This window comes from Marmota marmota, unplaced genomic scaffold (assembly GCF_001458135.2).
Source record: "Marmota marmota marmota unplaced genomic scaffold, marMar, whole genome shotgun sequence".
Taxonomy (NCBI): Eukaryota; Metazoa; Chordata; class Mammalia; order Rodentia; family Sciuridae; genus Marmota; species Marmota marmota.
The window spans coordinates 12,354,590-12,374,337 of NW_026000153.1; the positions used below are offsets into that span (position 1 = coordinate 12,354,590).

Consider the following 19,748-nt stretch of genomic DNA (forward strand, 5'->3'; position numbering starts at 1 on the left):
TCAGTTCATCCTACATTTTGTCTCTGTCAAAAGAGTTTCCTGATTTAAACTGTTATCTTTCAAATTTTCCTAATTCTTCATGAACTGCTTCTGCCCTTTCTGGTTTTGAATCTAACTCTGCCCACCTTTGGATAGTGACTCTCAGATGCTGCACAGAAGGGCTCGCCTCCTTCATCCGTTCCAACTCACATTCTGTACTAGCATTTTAGGCATCTTCCTATAAGGTTTTGATCATATGTACATCGAACCATGTATACATTGACATTGTTGAAGAGTAAAAAGTATTTTCAAATCAATACCGAGAGGATGATATCTGTTGTGCAAATTATCCCAGAGAAATGTGCCATCTGGCAAGCCATATAAAATGACATGGCTGCCATTGGGCAGGTGGGAATTTAGATACTTCAGAGTCTGCATGACATTGGAGTACAACTTCTCAGGAGTGGTCATTTTTGGAACTGGATCAGTCTGCCTGTTGGTGGAAGAAACAAAAAATGTCTTAGTTGATTTTAAGGAGCAATGCATGCAAATACAAGATAACACACACACCCATAATATGGTTATTTGTTCTATTTTCTATTTTTTGAAAAATGTTTCTGGCTTTCCATCTTTTTGGCACATAATCAAATTGTACCCCCTAACACCTTTGTGGGTGGGTATATCATGTGATCAGTTCTGGCCAATGAGTTGTGAGCAGTTTGGTGGTGTGAGAGCCTCTAAAATGGTCTTTTTCTTTGCCACAGCTATGGGCAATGTTGTAGATAGCTGCCTTACCAATCTGAGTCCTGGAGCAGAGTTCTTTCATAATACCTGATGGACATGTGCAAGGGTAAAATAAATGTTGCTTTATGTTACTAAGATTTTAGGGGATGTTTGTTTCTGTAACATAGACTCACCTATCCTGACTTAGACTAGTTAAGACTAGTTAACAAAACCAAAGGGGTCTAGCATGGCTTATGATTTGTTTGACACTTCAAGTTCTGAAACTTGGTCTTGAAAACTTGGCACACATGTATCACAATTAGAAAAACAGAACCTCACTGAGAAATGAAGTTATATTATGTATCTACACTGTATTTTTTTTTTTTTTTTGGTACTAGAGGTTGAACCCAGGAGCACTAAACCACTGAGCCGCATCCACAGCTCTTGTTTATATTTTATTTAGAGAAAGGGCCTTGTTAAATTTCTTAGGGCCTTGCTAAGTTGCTGAGGCTAGCTTTGAATAACAATCTTCCTGCCTCAGTATCCTCAGCTAAGATTATGGGCCTGCACCACCATACCTGGCTTCATGTTATATCTTCTTTTTCATTCTTTTAGTTTCTATACTGAATTTGAACTTTAGTGCTTGTCTTGTTAGATGCTATATCCCTGCAACTCTATTTGCCAATCATTCATTTTATACCACTGTCTGTCTTTATACAGTAGTGGTGGTGCTGTGCTCTACAGAAGATATTCTAATTTTCAAATTATATTTTTCTCTTCTTATTTCATAAAAGTTAGTAAAGTAGGAAAAGAAGGTGCTGGAAGTAGTTATAAGAAGGATAGGCCTAAGATCAAAGCACTTAAGAGAGTGGTAAGACAAAAATTAGTAGGCAGTGTATGTGACTGCACCAATGACACAAGACAGGTATTTTCAAGGTGGAAATCAGAAGTAAATTACAAATCTATAGCCTCATTTAGACAGTAGGGTTCTCTCTGTGGATGGTGTATGTAATTCCACACAATGTAATGGGTTTCTTGGACTTTCCTAAGGAAAGAAAGAAACTTGTCTGATTTTTACAAAACCTCAGCATGTAGAAATGAATGCTAAATCCATGCTTTTCATTGCTGTAAAAAAAGCTTATATTACTTTTGGAATAAAAATCTCCCCAGCCTGTGTTACAAGCAACTGCAAGGATTTGAAAGTAGGTTGCTTACCTCCTGGGGGCATAAGGCTGGGCAGGGGCTTTGGCTTGATTCATGTATGTATGGAAGCAGTGCTAGAAAGACCTCCGCTTACAAAGGGGATATGGGCTGCCTTGTAGGTTGATTTGGATGGAGAGAACCCAGCCAGAGTAACCAGGTTTTGTATTCACTGTGTAGCTGGGGTGCAAAGGCAAGGCTGAAATGAGAAACGAGTTGGGTGTCCATTATACCTGTCTTGTGTCATTGGTGTGGTCACATACACTGCCTACTAACTTTTGCCTTGCCACTCTCTCTCTCTCTCTCTTTTTGTTCTGCTGACAAAAAAACACTTTGGCACAAAGCAATTATACTGAGCTCTCCAGCCACATAAAGGTAGGATGAGTTAAGATAGAGCAAAATCTCCCAAACTCCCTATTTAATGATTATTGTTTTTTGATTAGAGACACAACCTTGATTATACACAAAGAATCTGAGCTAATTTGTACCACTTATGAAAGGGCACCCTCCAAGTTAAGCAAGCATAATCAAAATGACTAATTGCTAAGTGAAATAAAAATGGAAGCCCTGGTATCGCAAATGGAGCATTCTCCGGATATCTGTGTTCTGCCCTCTAGAGTTGTGTAATTTACTGTGTGCACTGTCAGTTAAATCCTTTGCCATGCATGTCAAACAGCAACCAATTCTTAATTCAGGTCCCCCATGCCATATGCATAAAAAATGCTTCTGGTTTCTGTCTCTGAAAAATTCATAGTGCTTCCAGGTGTGGTGGTGCGTGCCTGTAATCCCAGTGGCTTGGGAGGCTAAGGCAGGAGAATTGCAAGTTCAAAGCCAAGTGTTAAAAAACTCAGTGAGACCCTCAGCAAAAAGCAAGGTGTTAAGCAACTAAATGTGACTCTGTTTCTAAATAAAATGCAAAATAGGGTTGGGGATGTGGCTAGTTGAGTGTCCCTCAGTTCAATCCCTCGTACCCCCTAACCCCGCCCCCCCAAAAAAGGGCTGGGGATGTAGCTCAATAGTTAAGTGCCCCTGGGTTAAATCCCTGGTACTAAAAAAAAAAAAATACAGCGCCATTTGATTTGTCTACTTTTTCCTGGAAATTTAGGGTAGGGAAGAGTTAGTATTGGCATTCTGGGGACCAAAGAGTGCTAGTGGTTTGGGAAAAATCTCATAGGTTCCTCACAACTAAAGCTTAACAGGCTTAGCTGAAGAGATCTAATATTTTTTAACCCAGGTATATGTGGTGCCATGTCAGCGCCACCTGGATTTTCCTGCCTACCCCAGTGACTGGGCATTCAACCCACCCCCAACACTGATGAGCTCAACCCAGACACTCAGACAGAAGGGTGAGAGACTGGGAGTGCACAGCAACAGAGGGAAAATGTGAACACCAGTCCAGGAATGCGATAGTTATACTTGGGGCAGTAGTGACACAAAAGTCAATGCCCACTGATATATACTCTGGCACATGTAAGGAACACATGGCCAGACTGGGAACAGCTAAAGAGCCTCACCCCTTGGGGTGGCTCAGAAGCCTCTTCTTGACCTAATGAATTGTGACTGGTCATGCAAAATAAGCCTGTTTACTAGGGTGCAGGGCTGGCCACAGTCATTTCATTATGCTTGCAGATATGCCCGCCAGATTTCCCCTGGCTGATGCCAGAGAGAGGTTGCCCCCTCTTGAGGAAGAAGGCAGACAGTTTCTGCAGAAAGCCAGCCTCCCCGAGCAGAGCTGATGCCCCGCCACCCGTCATGATCAAGTGTGCAGACCTTACACACAGCGGGTGCACATGCTTTTGCATCATCCAACTAAGAGTTGGGCACTTTCCTTCACACTAGCCAGTTGCAATCACATCACCAGGCTCCCAACCCCCTCAAGGGGGCCTCATAACACAGGCTGGGAATGGGGTGGGAACTCCTTGGCTCATACTCCCCTCCGCTTGGAGATGGATGGAAAATTCCTTAAGAATAGGCATGGCCTGGAGAAGGCTGGTTGGTTGGGAAATTCCTTAATCATTCCCTTTGTCAGCCAGGCCTCTGACTCTGAGAGCATTCCTCTGAGCAGCAGGAGTCCTCTCTATTCCCTTCACTGATGGTCTTCCTACCATTTGAATCCATAGCATGGCTTACCCACTAGCCCAGGCTCCCTGGGGCCTGTGACTTGTCAGTTCCTCTCAATGCAGTGCCTGTTACCTGTAGTGGGTGTAAACTTAAGCACTGGCATTGCAGACAAATAATGGTTGGAGATGGGAGAGCACAGACAACCTGTATGGGTCTCCTGGCTCTCTCCATTGGGTGCAAAATGTACCATTTATGTATTCATACATTGCTGGTGGGACTGCAAATTGGTGCAACCACTCTGGAAAGCAGTATGGATATTCCTCAGAAAACTTGAAATGGAACCACCATTTGACCTGGTTATCTCATTCCTTGGTTTATACCCAAAGGATGTAAAAGCAGCATACTACAGTGACACAGCCACATCAATGTTTATAGCAGCTCAATTCACAATAGCTAAACTATGGAACCAATCTTCAACAGATGAATGGATAAAGAAAACGTGGAACATATACACAACAGAATATTACTTAGCCATAAACAAGAATGAAATTATGGCATTTGTTGGTAAATGGATGGAGCTGGAGAATATAATGCTAAGCAAAATAAGCCAGTCCCAAAGAAACAAAAGTCAAATGTTGGATATGCAGATGCTAATTCACAATAAGTGGGGGGCTAGGGAAGAATAGAGGTACTTTGGATTAGACAGAGGGGAGTGAAGGGTGGGGAGGGAGTATGGGTATAGGAAGAATAGTAGAATGAACTGGACATTATTATCTTATGTGCACATATGATTACACGACCAGGGTAACTCTACATCATGTTCAACCAGAAGAATGAGAAGTTATACTCCATCTATGTATGATGTATCAAAATGCATTCTACTATCATGTATAACAAATTAAAAAAAAGAAAAAATATATATCATTTATAATTTCTATGCCCACTGAAGAAAACAGAGCCATGTCAATGGGTATGACTAGTGTTAGATGCTTGTATAGTTCTGTGTCATTTCCAGGAATTCCAATATTCTTTCCAGAGATGACCTGTTAGGATGTTGGGGAAGGGCTGTCACTGACCTTTGTGATTGGAGGCTGTAAGCCATTTCCATTTCCCCGCCAGTGCCTCCACTATCCAAACATTCTACCGCTGTAGCTCACCCCATTTACTGTTTCTGGGAAATTTTCTCCTGTATTATTCACATTAAATAGCTTTCCAGGGTAGTGATAGGTGAAGCCCAAGGAAACTGAGTTAGCAGAGGTAAAATTGAATATCATTACAATGAGAAAGTTAAGTACATTCATATTATCTTCCTTTTGGAATTGCTGACACTAAAAGCTATCCTCCAGTCATGACCTTTATTCACTTAGCTAGTATTTAATGAGAAACTACGTGAGTTTAGAGAGTTGTGAAAGAAGTACATAGCTGCATTGTTTCAGTAAGAACTGGCATCACTGCGAAAGAAAAAGGAATGAAAAAAGTCAAGCACATATCCTAGAATAAGTTCTAGGACAGAATTATTATGCAACTCCTGGCTGGCTCAGGCTTTATATGAAATCCCTTTGCTCATTTTGGGATATCTGTTCCACCTTGATGTTCTGGCAGATGGGGAGGTATGTTGCCATCTGTCTTTATTTTTCTAACCCCTCCATAGGACATCACAAAGTGGGCACTGCAGGGACATCTCATACTGCCAACTCTGTTTGCTGCTTCTCTGCCCAGATCCCAGGCAGGGGAGAGGCTGGCATAAGTCTCTGGCTGATATCTTCCTGCTCTTTGGCTCTTTGGAAAAAGAGAAAGCAGGATGGGGCTTGGGGGTCCCCTGGGTAAGCAAGATGCTCTGGAAAAGTACAATTTCAGGAATTTTGGCTTTTGGAGTCAGAACCTCTTTCTGCAGGTGCTTTTTACTCAGTATAACCCACTTGCTCTCTGTTTCTCCCTGGGTGACTTTAGATGGGGGCTGGAGGGACAGGGTTTGTTCTCTTTTTGTGATTGGGTCTCTGGGTTGCTCCTCAGTGCTTCTTTCTCTGTAAGCTGATTGAGTTCAGGGACTATGACAACTTTGCCATTGAATTCAGAGCTTGTCCCAGTGCTTGGCATATGGTGGGTACTTAACAAATACTTAAAAAAATGACTAGGTAAAAGGAAGCAAAGAAGTTCACAGTGTATGATCAGAGCACCTGGCTTGGCTTCAGCCTTGCTACTTGATAGCAGTATAAGCAAGTTTCTTAATCCTGTGAATCTCAGTTTCCTTATCTGTGGAAATGTAGGCAATTCTACCTGCCTCTTAGGGCTGCTGTAGGGATGAAATGACATCGAGTGGCATAGCTCTTGGCTCATGGCAGGCCTTAGGAATATTTGCTATATACTGGAAAGCCCCAGGTAACTCACCATACAGGTAAGGACCTTGGATGGCCTGGGGTTCTGGGGAAAAGAGCAAAAAAACTTAGGACAGGAGTGGGGCTGCCCATCATCTCTGAATCATGAAGTGGTTTCTACTGCCCTGAACTCATTTCATTGATTATATCTACACCTCCTTCACCATCAGAGTTCTACAGAGGTATCTGTGAAAGAAAACACACTTTAATATTATTGGACATGGTTTTTAGCACAGGCTTGGGAAACTTGGTGAGTGAAATAGGGCAAGAAAAGGGTGGGCAGTGAACAGGGTGGCCCATTTCCTGCTCTGCCATTAATCAATTTGTGTGACCTCAAGTGCCTCATGGAACCTCTGTTGGTCTAACTAAAACAGTGGATGGATGGCCACTGGGGAGTTGCTCTAGATCCTATCTCACCTTTTATTTATTTATTTTGGGCCAGATGGCATTCACACAGCATATTCTTAGAGGAATATGCGTATTTTTATAAACCTCCCCAAATGTTGAGAGGGAAGTAAGTCATTTAACATTTTGAAATCATTACTGATATTAGCATTTTAGCAAAACTACTTTTTTAACTTTTTTTTTCCTACTCTGGGTCATGGGTTGACCCATATATAGGATTGGCTTGAGTTATATACATCTTCTTTACAAATAGTATAAGTCTATGTTGTCTCTTCCACACAAGAAAGTAATCAGAATACAAGTGAGACAGGGATAACTATGCTTCATTTTATTTAAAAAGTCATCAGTTTTCAATCTGGGATTCTTGGTTAGGAGTATTCTATTTCTTGTGATATAACTCATGATTGGTTCTGACACACCAATTTGTTGTAACCTCAGAATTGTGCATTAATGGATCAGTTACAGTACTTTCAAAAGGGGCTTTCAGCTTCACAGGTTGCTTCTATTGATTTCACAGATCTAGGACTGGCTTCTAAGATAGAGAAATTCATTAATAGCAAGCCACGATAATGGAGTGGAGTTGGCGTTGAATGGGGTTGGAAAGAGGGGACCCAAAAACTTTCGAAAAATTTTCTTTCTCAATAACTCACCCATTGCAGACATCATTTCCAATCATGGCATATATGACAATGGCTGGATGGTCCAACAGTTGGTTCCTAGACAAGCTGAGAAGCCATAGATAGACAGAATCTGGGTGTCAGACACTGAGCTTTGCAACCAGAGACAGGCTGGGCCTGGGGGGAAATCTTTGTGTGATTGTGCTCTCTCTCTCTCTCTCTCTCTCTCTCTCTCTCTCTCTCTCTTAAAGGGGCAAATATTGAAAGGATATGTCCTTCTATGGGCCTTTGTTGCCTTCTGGTGGTTAGATGACTGCCATGGGGTACTTTATTTAGGCTCATGACCTTGATATCATTTATAATGAGAAAATGAGACCAATGAAGACCACCTTGAAAGAAGGGTACCCTTGAAATGGACTGAAAAATTCAAAAGGTGAAGCTTAATTTGAGGGCTTTCTGGCAGATATTTCTATTTTCTTCAAGGTGCAAAGAAACAAAAAGAGACTCATTGATTCAAATGACTAATATCTGTTGTATGTCTACGATGGGCCGGGTACTATGTCAGACCCAGAAATGCAGTGAATGCTCTCTTGATAAGCTTTCCTCTATTTCTCTTTCATTCTGGTATGGCCAATCACTGTTCCCATTTCCCTTCTTCTCTACAACCTTTAGCCCACTTTTCTATTTCAAAAATACCACATTAAAAGGAGTGCATTGGAATCCCAGATATATAGGCACACCACCATCTTCTTAGCATCTTTCACATCCCTTTCTCATTGATAAGCACATGAGTAACCTGGGTGACTTATGTCCAGGCTCAAGGACATCCTAACAGTTGTGGTCCTATAGTCAACTTCAAAAGGGCAAAGCTTCCTAAGACTTCCATTCAGGTCCTTACTTGTGAATTTTAAGCCTAAAATGACACAAAAATATTTTCTTATTCATAAAGCAAGAATATGACATATTTTTTTGTCTTTTTAGTTACTTCTGTTGTACCTAAGTTTTACCTAATTTGTATGCATTTTTATGTTCCTTCTTTGAGAAACCTACATAAATTAATCACTTCCTATGCTCACTGGTCTGAGAAGCGATATACTTGTGTTTGGATAATGACTAATGAGTTATTGATGCTCAGTAGAAATGATTATCAGGTAGCAACAGAGAGTTTTCATTCCTTTTTCAAAATGAGAAACCAAAAGCAATTTCTTAGATCCATTTTCCACTTACCTTTTTATAAATTCCTCCAGGTTATGAGAAGATGCACCTGAGTGATTAAAATTAAGAAAATAATAATTGTTAGTGAGTTCAATCTAACATTATCAAATTGAGTATGAGAGTCTAATTGGGTTGAATTCATGGAAGTAGAAGCATTATTGTACAATCTACAGTCAACCAGATCATCACACTGTTGGAGGTAACTTGCTTTTGGTGAGTTTCTATAGTGTTTTATCCTGTAGCTCTACTTCAGGGGTTTTCTGTTTATTTTACATTATATTAAGATAGTCAAAAGCCCTTTGGATTCATGGGTCTCAAGAAATTTCCTAAACATGATTGAATGAACATTTTAGTTGGTCTGAGAAAAAGGTATATATCTATCATCAAAGAGACAAACTACTCCAAATTAAGTAAGGAGTTGAAGGACCAGAAAAACAGTGAAAAGGATTCTTTGAGAACTATGCATCTCCCTGGAGAGCTCTATTTAAACTCCTCCTAGCTTTTCTGCTCACTCCTGAGGTTCCTTCAGGCTGTTTGGTGAGTGCAAGATTCAGATTGTAGAGCGCATATAATGGCATGTGACCATCAATGTATCTCTTACATGAAATAATGCTTAATGAATATTTATTTTATTCTACATATTGTTCAACACTTAGTTCATTTAAACATTAGAACTATTTTTGAGTTAGGGACCATATTATTCCTATTTTTAAATTTTTAATTTTGTTTGGTACCAGAGATAGAACCCAGGGGCGCTTAACCACTGAGCCACATCCAAAGCTCTTTTTTTGGATTTTATTTAGAGACAGGATCTTACTGATTTGCTGAGGGCCTCGCTAAGTTGCTGAGGCTGGCTTTGAACTTGAAATCCTCCTACCTTATGCTCCAGAGCCGCTGGGATTACAGGTGTGCATCACTGTGCTTGACATTATTCCTATTGTATAGATGAGGAAACTGAGGCTCACTTGTGACTGGCCCATAGTCACACAACTACTGATATGGAGAAACACAATTTAAACCAGTCCCTTCCATCTGCAATGCAGAATTCTGGTTTCCTGTGGAACACTGCTTCTCATCCAGAAAGAGTGAATATGAATAGGTTTATTGCCTTTTTATCTCTGGGGGGGCTAGTCTACAATAGCTAGTAGTCCTCAGACAGGTATGCAAATCAGTGGATGAGAGCTGGAGAAAAAACATCCAGTTGCCTCTTTCCATGGGAAGTTTCTCCTATAACTTCCATCCTTGGACGCTTGGGAGGAAGGTGTGGGTGCTTACAGATCCACCTGGAGAAAAGAGCTGTGCACACCCAGGAAGGGCATCCAAACAATGTTCCCTTGAGCTGTGTAACCATTCAGTGGTAACCTCTTTGTCACATAGAATTAGTTGCAAATTGTATAAGCAATGTTAATGTTCTCTTGGCTGAATCAGGAATGTTAACACACTGGTACCAGGGATTGAACTCAGCACTTCCAATTGGAAATATACCCAAAATATTGGAGGCACTAAGGACATACATTGTTGTATAACAATCGCTGTTATCCAGCTCCAGAACTTTTCCATCATCCAAAAGTGAAACTCTGTAGTCAGCCTTTAATGACTGATAGCTCTAATCAGTACCGTTTTCTCCCAGTCTCTCTGAACTTAACTGTTCTGGATACTTCATGTAGGAGGGTCATGCAATTTGTCTTTTTTTGTGTCTGGTTTATTTCATTTAGCATAATGTCCTTGATGTTCATCCATGTGGTAGCACATAGCAGAATTCCTTTACTTTTAAGATGAAATAATATTCCAATATAGGCCATATTTTCTTTATCCACCCATATACTGACAGACATTTGGGTTGTTTCCATCTTTTGATTATTATAAATATCAGTTTCAAATTTCTGCCTCCAATATTTTGGGTATATTTCCAATTGGAAGTGCTGGCTTATTTATTCATTTTTTTGAAGACTTGCCCTACAATGTTTATATTTCATTTTTGGAGTGAGGCAGTATTTATTAAAAGTGCACACAGTCAGCATATAAGCAGGTGGTACATGCTTGTAATCAATCCCAGCAGCTCTGGAGGCTGAGGTAGGAGGATTATGAATTCAAAGCCAGCCTCAGCAAAAATCAAGGTGCTAAGCAACTCAGTGAAACCCTATCTTTAAATAAAATACCAAATAGGGCTGGGGATGTGGCTCAGTGGTTGAGTGCCCCTGAGTTCAATCCCTGGAACCACCCTCCCAAATGCACACGGTCATATAAATTAAGGGTAACCAGTCATCTCAGCATGCATGCCTTCCTTCGCTCTCTGCATTCCTTTGTGAGCACTGGCTACAAGCCTGTCATTTAATAGGGGAGTAACAAATGAGATGGATGCAACCTCTGTACCCGAGGAGTAGTGTCTGTGGGGTAGATATATAATAGAGTGCTGGGAATGATTTTTAAAGGCTAGTTCAAAAGCTTGAATAGAGGAGAAACCCAGTGTAATTGGGGGGCTTATTATCTCCACTAGGAGAAGATACCTGATATTACAACACTGACCCTAAGTGTAGAGACTCAAAGTATTTCTGGATGTTCAATTGCTCTCTATTTTCCTCCAGAGGTAAGAGGAGTGTGGCCCCTGCATGCCAATGTGGTACCCTGTAATGCTCACTTGTCCCCAGGCTCTTCATTCGGTTCTACCCCATGACTCTCCACTTCCCATTTTCAGTAGGATAATAAATCAGGAGGTGTTTAATTCTCACTCCTTGATTTTTCTCTTAATGAGAAAAGGAAATTAATGAGGGCTCAAGCCATGAGTGGGGAAAAAAATTAGAGGACCTGGTTAGGCCAATAATTTTCCTCATTATCTAGCGTAGCACTGGGAATTTGAGGTGCAGAGCACCCACAGAGCTTGAGGAAAACAAAATGAAAGCTTGTCATGGCACGCCACTGTCAACATCACCTATGTCCCTTTGCTACTCCAGACAAGGACAGGAGACCAATGGCAACTGGTTGTAGTGGATTTAAAAAAACAATTACAAATAGCCACCCAAGGAGCAAGGAATTGCCTATTCTTTTACCCGAGTGACTTATTTATTCTGATAGGTGTTCACACTAGGAGCACAGAATTCTCTTTGCTCTAAAGTTCATTCACCGTCCATTTCCTTTGGGAAGTCTCAGTTTTATGAGATTATCTAATTAGTTTGTCACTGCCCTATTACTCCCTTTTATTAATTACCCTTCTTTTTAATTTTTTTCCTAGTAGTTTTATTATTCTTTTGCCGGACTCATGGGCATTTTTTATTTCTCTTTCTTCCCAACCTCTGTTGTCCTTCTTCTGTATATAATCTTCTCCCCAACTGCTGATTTTGCTCCTGATGCTGCCATTTGAGAAAATATCGAGAACTGGAGGAAGCGAGCAGGAAGGAGAGCTTGTAGACTATGGGATGTGGCAAAAGAAGGCAGAGATTTGAGGAGCTCAGAGTTTGTATGCTGGTCTCTATAATTATAATTCAGAGAAATGGAAAAGGTTTGACCTTAGAATAGGAACATTTAATTTATTTGTCAAGGTGCTCCAATGGAGGACTTATCTGTCCCCAATTAAGGGAAAAAGACGGTCTATGTGGGCCTTTAAAGTCTGCACTCTGGCCTTTTCAGTCTCTTTTAAATAGGGCACAGCACATTGCAAGCAAAGCAGGGTCTCCCATGATCTCAGCATTGGTTAGCCCTCCCTTTGTAAATGAATTTCAGCTTCCATTTCCTCTGCTGAGTCAGAGCTGATCATGCCATCAAGCACCTCATATTCTGTGCATTCAAATCAATTGGTAAGACAATTTCAGTGGTCTTCTCCATGAGCTTGTAACTTTCAGTGCTTGGTTCAGAATAGGCACTAACGCTCAAATTCTTCATGGAAAGACATGGGGAATATTAGCTAAAAGTATAATAGGTATTCATAAATTAATTCATTAATTATTTATTAGGTACTTACTATGTGCCAGGCATTGAAATAGGTGCCATGGATGCAAAGGTATATAGAAAAGACATGATTCCCCTTCTTATGAAGCTTACAATTATTTATCCAGTAACAAACATAAAGTTTCAGAGAAGCCCTGAAGAAGGGGTGTATTAAACTGAATCTCAAAAGAAATTCAGATGTTTCCTAAACTCCTAAGATAAAAAATTGTTAATTAATTCCCAGTGAAATACCCCATGTGGTTTATACACTAGTTAGAAATAATTTTTTAGTTTAATGCTACAGTTGTTATAATTATCTGTATTGTATAGGGCGCATCCAGGTTTTCTCAATTCTTGTACAATTAAGGGGATCCTCTTTAAGAAAACAAACAAACAAACAAATCAAAAACCCCGCAAAACACAAAAAAACCCTGACATTACCAGGTGAGGTGACATTATACCTATAATCCTGGTGACTCAGGAGGCTGAGGCAGGAAGTTTGTACTTCAAGTCCCGCCTCAGCAAACAAGAGAGTTCCCTGGGTTCAATCTCAGAGTTCCCTGGGTTCAATCTCTAGCATCAAAACAATACAAACAAACAACGAACAAGCAAAAACAAGTCCTGACATTAGTCAGAAGCCAGAGTAGAAAGAGAGGGATCACGACCAATTTTGGTAAAATATCTTATGACTGAAAACTTTATGAAAACATGTGGTCAGCAAGTGTTTGAGGAACCCTCAAGCTCCTGCATCATTAGCTTCAAAACGCTGCCTCCTAGCACTCTTTAGAGTCAAGGAGCTTCATGGAGCATTAGCCCTGGATGGAACCTGAAGACATTTGGTCAGGTATCCCATTTTACAGATGAGGCCCTGGGAGGGAAAGAGACTATGTCATGGTCTTATAGCTATTGAGCAATGTCTTAGCTAGTGATCCATTTCAGAGAGCTATTTAATCATTGTAACGTCCATTGCTAATAGACAGTCATGATCAGAAATAGATTATTGTAGTTCTTTCAAAAGAATCTGTGGAAAGAACTATGAGATGCATTTTAGTTTATTGACTGCAAATGCTCAAACAAGCCATGAAATGGCCTGAAGCAATGATCTGGATTAAAGGTAACAAGCTCAGACACTTGCAGAGCTGGCAGGTGAGGTACATAATTAACCCTGTCTAGAAAGAGCAGTCACTACTCAATCCCGATAGATTTGTGCCATTCAGAATGGAGGGCTAGTGTTGTCAGATTTTCTGATTTCACAGTGGAAGGTGGAAATCTGGGACTTTATGTGAAATATGTCAATTGTAAAATGTTGCCAACTAATCCCGTAATGGTAAAAACTGTTTTGGGTCATGTTTGCCCTCAATCCAGTTGTGTCCTCCCATAGACAGTATAACATACAATCAACTTATTTAAAATAACTTTAAAATTTCCCCAAATTTTGTTTGAGGATCATAACAGGGTATTAATTATGTAAAGTTTTAAAAATTATTAAAATATTTTTATTTGATAAAGATGATTAGCAGCAGTTTACAATATGTATTTAGTTCAAAATCAAAAAGCAATAGAATTGGATGATTGATCTTGTGACTACTCCCCTCCCTCTCCTCCTCTGTTTTACTTCTTTCTGATAAGACGATGTGTGTGTGTGTGTGTGTTTCTGTATGTCTGTGTGTCTGTGTGTGTCTGCGTATACAGGGTATAAAATGAGAAAAGAAAAAGGAATCAGGAAAACGAGGCAAGACTCTTCCTCTTTCTTTTCCCCCCTCAACATCTCACTTATCCACTCTCAGACCTTCTTCTCAGGCCTTTTAAAGCTTCTGCATAAACACCTTTATAGTTTATATCAGTAAACACTAATTTTCTCCCTTTCTTCGCCATTCATAGTACTTAAGAATACTTTGACCTATGTCCTTTGACTTTTTTTTTGGGGGGGGGCGAGTAACCGGGGATTGAACTCAGGGGCACTTGAACACTGAGCCACATCCCCAGTCCTATTTTGTGTTTTATTTAGAGACAGGGTGTCACTGAGTTGCTTAGCGCCTCGCTTTTGCTGAGGCTGGCTTTGAGCTTTTGATCCTCCTGCCTCAGCTTCTTGAGCCACTGGGATTACAGGTGTGCACCACCACGCCCGGCACCCTTTGACTTCTGATCATCATCCATATGGTGCTGAATAAAACATAGCAATATCTTTATTGCTTATGGTTTTATTTTTTGCTTACTTTATGTGTGTATGACTAGTCCTGAAATGAAGGAATTTTTCCTGAAACACTAGGCACAGGGCATGTGTTCATTAGTGAATTTATTTGGCCTTGGTTTAGAAAGGAAACTAGAGAAAAGATACTGAGGACTGTTTCTTGGGAGTTATTCTCTTCTGTTGTCTGCTAATGGCATTGTGCTTTTCTGCTTCTCCTCTTAACTCTGATCAAAGACATTCTTTGATCCATTCATCAGTGACCCTGCATTGTTTCTCCTTCATGCTTCCTTTTTTTTTTTTTTGACCCAAGCCCCCAACTTTGGTTTTCTTTTTTCATCCAATACTTACTCCTTGGCAATACCATACAATTCCATGATTTGAATTACAGTCTGTATGTCCCTGCTTTCCAATATTCTATTTGAGCCTGTACCCATGTTTCCAATTGCTCAAGGGACACTTTTCCAAAGATGTCCCCCTAGAATCCTTAGATGGACCATGGTCAAAACTGAACTCCATTTCCCCCAACTCTACCCAGCTTCTTTTCCCTATTCTCTGTCTGGGATAAAACACAATGACCTGCTTGGTCTACTAAATGAGATATTGTGCCATTATTCTTTGTTCTTCATCACCTCTTGCCCCCGCCCGCCATACAATTGGTTATAAAGTACTCTTGTTTCTATTTCTTTTTTGGTACCAGGGATCGAATACAAGGGTGCTTTAACCACTGAGCCACATCCCCAGCCCTTTTTGTATTTCATTTATGTACAGGGTCTCTCTGAGTTGCTTAGGGCCTCGAAAAATGGCTGAGGCTAGCTTTGAACTCATGACCCTCCTGCCTCAGCTCCAGAGCTGCTGGGATTACAGGTGTGCACCACTGAACCTGGCTTTATTCTACTTCTTAATAAATCTTTATTGATAGGAGACATTCTCTTCCATCCAATCCACCTTGGTTAGGTTTTCCTCACTCTCCCCTTTACTCTTGCTATGGCTGCTTAAGAGTCTACAAGAAACCACTTTTCCCCCCTTTCTATACATTCCTAAAATGATGCCAATAATGTGCCTGTTATTGCTTAAAAAAAAAAAAAAACCTTCCATGGAAGTGTCACTGCAAGTTAAAACTATCTCAAATAGTCTACGAGACCTCGATGTGTAGGATTCCTTTTCTATCATTTTAAAGTCTGTGGGATCTATAGTAATTGCCCTTATTTTATTCCCGATTTTGGTAATTTGTCTTCTCCCTTTTTATGTTAGTCTTGAGGTTTATTAATTGTTCTATCTTTTCAAAGGATCAGTTTTGGTTTCATAGGTTTTCTCTATTATCTTTTTGTTTTCAAATTCAATTCTATTCTTACCTTTATTATTTCTTTTTCTACTGCTTGCTATGGATTTAGTTTGCTCTTCTTTTGCTAGTTTCTTGAGGTAAGAGCTTAGATTTTTGATTCAAGGTCTTTATTTCTTTTTTTAATATAAGCATTTTAATTCTATGCATTACCCTTCAAGCATACTTTTGGCTGCATCCTAAAAACCTGGATATGTTGTATTTCCATTTTCATTTTCATCCAGTTGGAAATAATTCTAAATTGTTTTGAGACTTCCTCTTAGACCTGTGGTTATTTACAAATATATTACTTAATTTCTAAATGATTGAAATTTTTTCTGTAATTTTCTATAATTGAGATCTAGGTCAATTACATTACAGTGACAGAACATAGTTTGTATAATTTCAATTTGTTAAAGTTTATTTTATGATCCAGAATATATCCTTGGGGAATGGCTCATGGGCATGAGTGTGCTTAGTTTTTGTTGAGTAATGTGTTCTATAAATGTCAATTAGATCCAAATGATTGATAGTTCTATATCATTATTGATCTTTGTTTCCTTGTTCTATAGGTTACTAATAGAGCAGTGTTGATATCTTCAGCTGTAATTATAGTTGTGTCTATTTATCCTGTTTTGTCAATTTTTCCCTAATGTATTTTGAAGCTCTGTTGTTAGGTATATGTACATTCAGTATTGTTGCATTCTTTTGACAAATTAATCCTCTTATTGTTATGTAATATCTTTCTTGGTTACTGGTAATTGTCTTGGCTTGGAAGTTTATTTTATCTGATATTAATGTAGTCACTACAGCTTATTTTGATTAGTGTTGTCTTGGTATTATCTATCTTTTACTTCATATATAACATTGTATTTGAAAGGAGTTTCTTATAGACAGCATCATTTGCCTTTTTCTTTTTTCATTTTTGTGTTAAATATTTCATATTTGGTGTTAAATATTGAATTCAGAGCCTTGCAATGCTAAAAGAGTGAGCTCCAATCCCAATCCCAAGTCATTATTTTAAAATCCATTCTGATTGTTTTTAATAGATATGTTTAGCAGTTTGCATTTATTGTAATCATTGATATATTTGAATTTAGGTCTACCATTTCATTGTTTTATGTTCATTTCTTGTGTTTTGCTCTTATTTCTCTTTCTGCCTTGTTTATTTAAAATTTCTTTTTAGTATTTTAACTTATCAGTTATTTTTTTTAATATGAATTTTTTAACTGCTCCTTTAATTATACTGTAGTTCTGTGTCAGTTTGGAATTGACATCTGTTGATTTTCTTTTCTAATGTAAGTGGAGATTTTTCTGGTTTTTCATATGCTGAGTAATTTTAGATTTTATCTTGGCCATTTTGAATATTATAAGACTCTGAATCTTGTTTAAATATTATAAGTAATATGAATATTTTTACCTTCTTAGTCAATCAACCCTATTAGGTTCAGGTGACAGATTCTAACCAGTCTTGTGTGAGGTTGTGATTTTAATGTCAATTTCATTTTCAAAAACTTCACAGTGTTATTTCAATTTGTCTCATTTGCATGCCACAGAGAAGCTACTCTAACCTGGGAAGTTGCCTAAGTTCAGTTCTCAAAGTCTTTGGTGTGCTACTTAGGATGAGATTCATGAATGCATGGTTCAGGAGTTCAAAACGATTTCAGGGAGTTACTTTTCAAAGATGCTCCCTCTCCATGATCTCCCTGGTATTTTCTGGTTCCCTGGGTCCCCTCTGTGGTCCTGCAGTTAGAAAGTTGTGGCTTTAGTTATCCCACTCTGTTGTGCACCTTGTACAAATTTAGTCATGGTAGAACTGAGTGATGGGAGGACAGAGTGATAAAAAAGGCAATGGGGATTTCCCCCACTCTCCTGCGATCACAATTCTTCCAGCTAGAGAGGCAGTGTCCACCCCAATCCTTCACAATTTTAGGTACAAACAAGACTCCACTGTTGCTGCTGCCACTGTCGGGAGACCCTTTTCCTGTGTTACAGTGATAGCAGAGGGTTTTTTCTGAGGCAATCTCTCCTGTATCACTGTCTCCTTTTGGGTTGCAGTCTGCCTGGAGTCCAGGCTGAAGATATCAGAGGACCACAAAAGGCTAACCTTACTGCTGGTTTGCTGGGAATCCTAACTCTGGTTTTCTTTTCCAGTCAGTCTGCTGGTTACTTTTCAGAGTCCTCCAATAGCTTCCAAATATTCTGCTCAAGTTTTGTAGTTGTAGTCAGGGGAGAGAGAGAGAGTGTGGATTGTGCATTAGCTTTCCATAAGGTGACAAATTACCTGAAGTAATGGAATTATAAGGAGGAAACATTTATTTTGGCTCACAGTTTCAGAGGTTTTAGTCTGCAGTTGCTTGACCCTGTTGTTTTGGGCCTGTGGCAGCATAGTACACTCTGGTGGGAGAACATAGCAGAGGAGACCTGTTCACCTTTTGGTGGTCAAGAAACAATAAAAGAGAGGAAAGGACTAGAGTCCCAGTATCCCCTTCAAGGGCATCCTTGAATGATCTAAATGATCTAAATTCCTTACACTTGGCCCAACCTTCTGAGGGTTCCACCACTTTCCAGTAGCACCCAAACTGGTGACCAAGCCTTCAACAAAAGGGCCTTTTGGAGACATTGAAGATCCAAACTATAGCAACTGTGTTTACTCTATTGTACCTGGAATCAGAGCCCTGAATGCATTATAAAGAGTACAAAAAAAATTAATGGAAAATATAGTGTCATATATTGACCTAAAATAAACCTAATAGTATTTAATATGAATTATATCAAAAATAATGCATACTTTGTTTGCATTTTCTTAATTTAGAAAGCATGTTCAGAAGAATGATTTGTATAATCCAGTTGAAAAAAAACCTATCATGAGAAATTTAAATTCCTTGTTTCCTCTAAGAATGTTTGCTTGCAATGAACAGACTAATATATTGACCTTGAGCTCAGAATAGTAGATATTTAATAATTGTTTGTTTTGACAGTTTTGGATGGTGTTTCTGCTAGTGAAAATGCTTTTAAATTCAGAAGTGTGATTCTAAATTTCAACCACAAACTATGTCAGTGATTCCTGAAAACATTATTTCTTAAAAGAATGTAAGAGTCTTCCCATTGTGGCTGTAAACTACCTCCCAGTCTCAACACTTGACACTGCCCCACAAGTATCCTTCAGCTATGTTGGGTTTTCCTCTCCCTCTTCCCCAAAGATGTTTTTCCCTCAGAGCCTCCCTGCCCTGAGTTACCATCTCTCTGTAACTTTTTCTCACTTATTTCTGCAGGGCTCTCTGCACAAGCTTTAACTTTTCTGTGAAGTCTTCCTCTACTTGTCCAGGCAGAATTAAATGCCTTTCCCCTCCAGAGACCTCAACCTGCTTCTACTTTAGTGCCACTTTAACAGGACCATAGTTATTTCCTTAGTTGTCTCTCTTTCACTTCTGGTTATGATGTCCTTGAAGGCAGGGGCTTTGTCTTGCTCACCTTTCTATTTCTAGCACCTATTGCAATACTGGAGAGGAAGAAAAAGAAGACCAGAGGCAAAAGGCCCCTCCCAGGATGCTTTGGATCAGATGTAAATGCCAAGTTCATTTCAGTTATCAATACAAGTAGTGGATAGCTTTCTCCTTGGTATCTTTTATCTGAACCTCTAAGCAAAAGAGAGTATTGAAAGGAAACCCCTTAGGATTCAGGATCGCTGGCCATTACATTTTTAAAAATGTTAAGATATTTGCTTCTGAATTCCCCCCCCC

General features: G+C 39.5%; 1 protein-coding gene across 2 annotated transcripts in view; it reads right to left on the reverse strand.

Annotated features, from left to right (window-relative positions):
• The window catches only part of Aoah (acyloxyacyl hydrolase), a 213,642-nt gene that overhangs the window by 28,629 nt on the left and 165,265 nt on the right, over positions 1–19,748 (reverse strand). For both annotated transcript variants that reach the window (XM_015490228.2, XM_048786464.1), the window contains exons 14-16: positions 8,588–8,624; positions 7,394–7,468; positions 300–472 (exon numbers count right to left, since the gene is read on the reverse strand). In XM_015490228.2, coding sequence (XP_015345714.1) covers positions 300–472; positions 7,394–7,468; positions 8,588–8,624 — 285 coding nt within the window. The remainder of the gene's footprint in view (positions 1–299; positions 473–7,393; positions 7,469–8,587; positions 8,625–19,748) is intronic.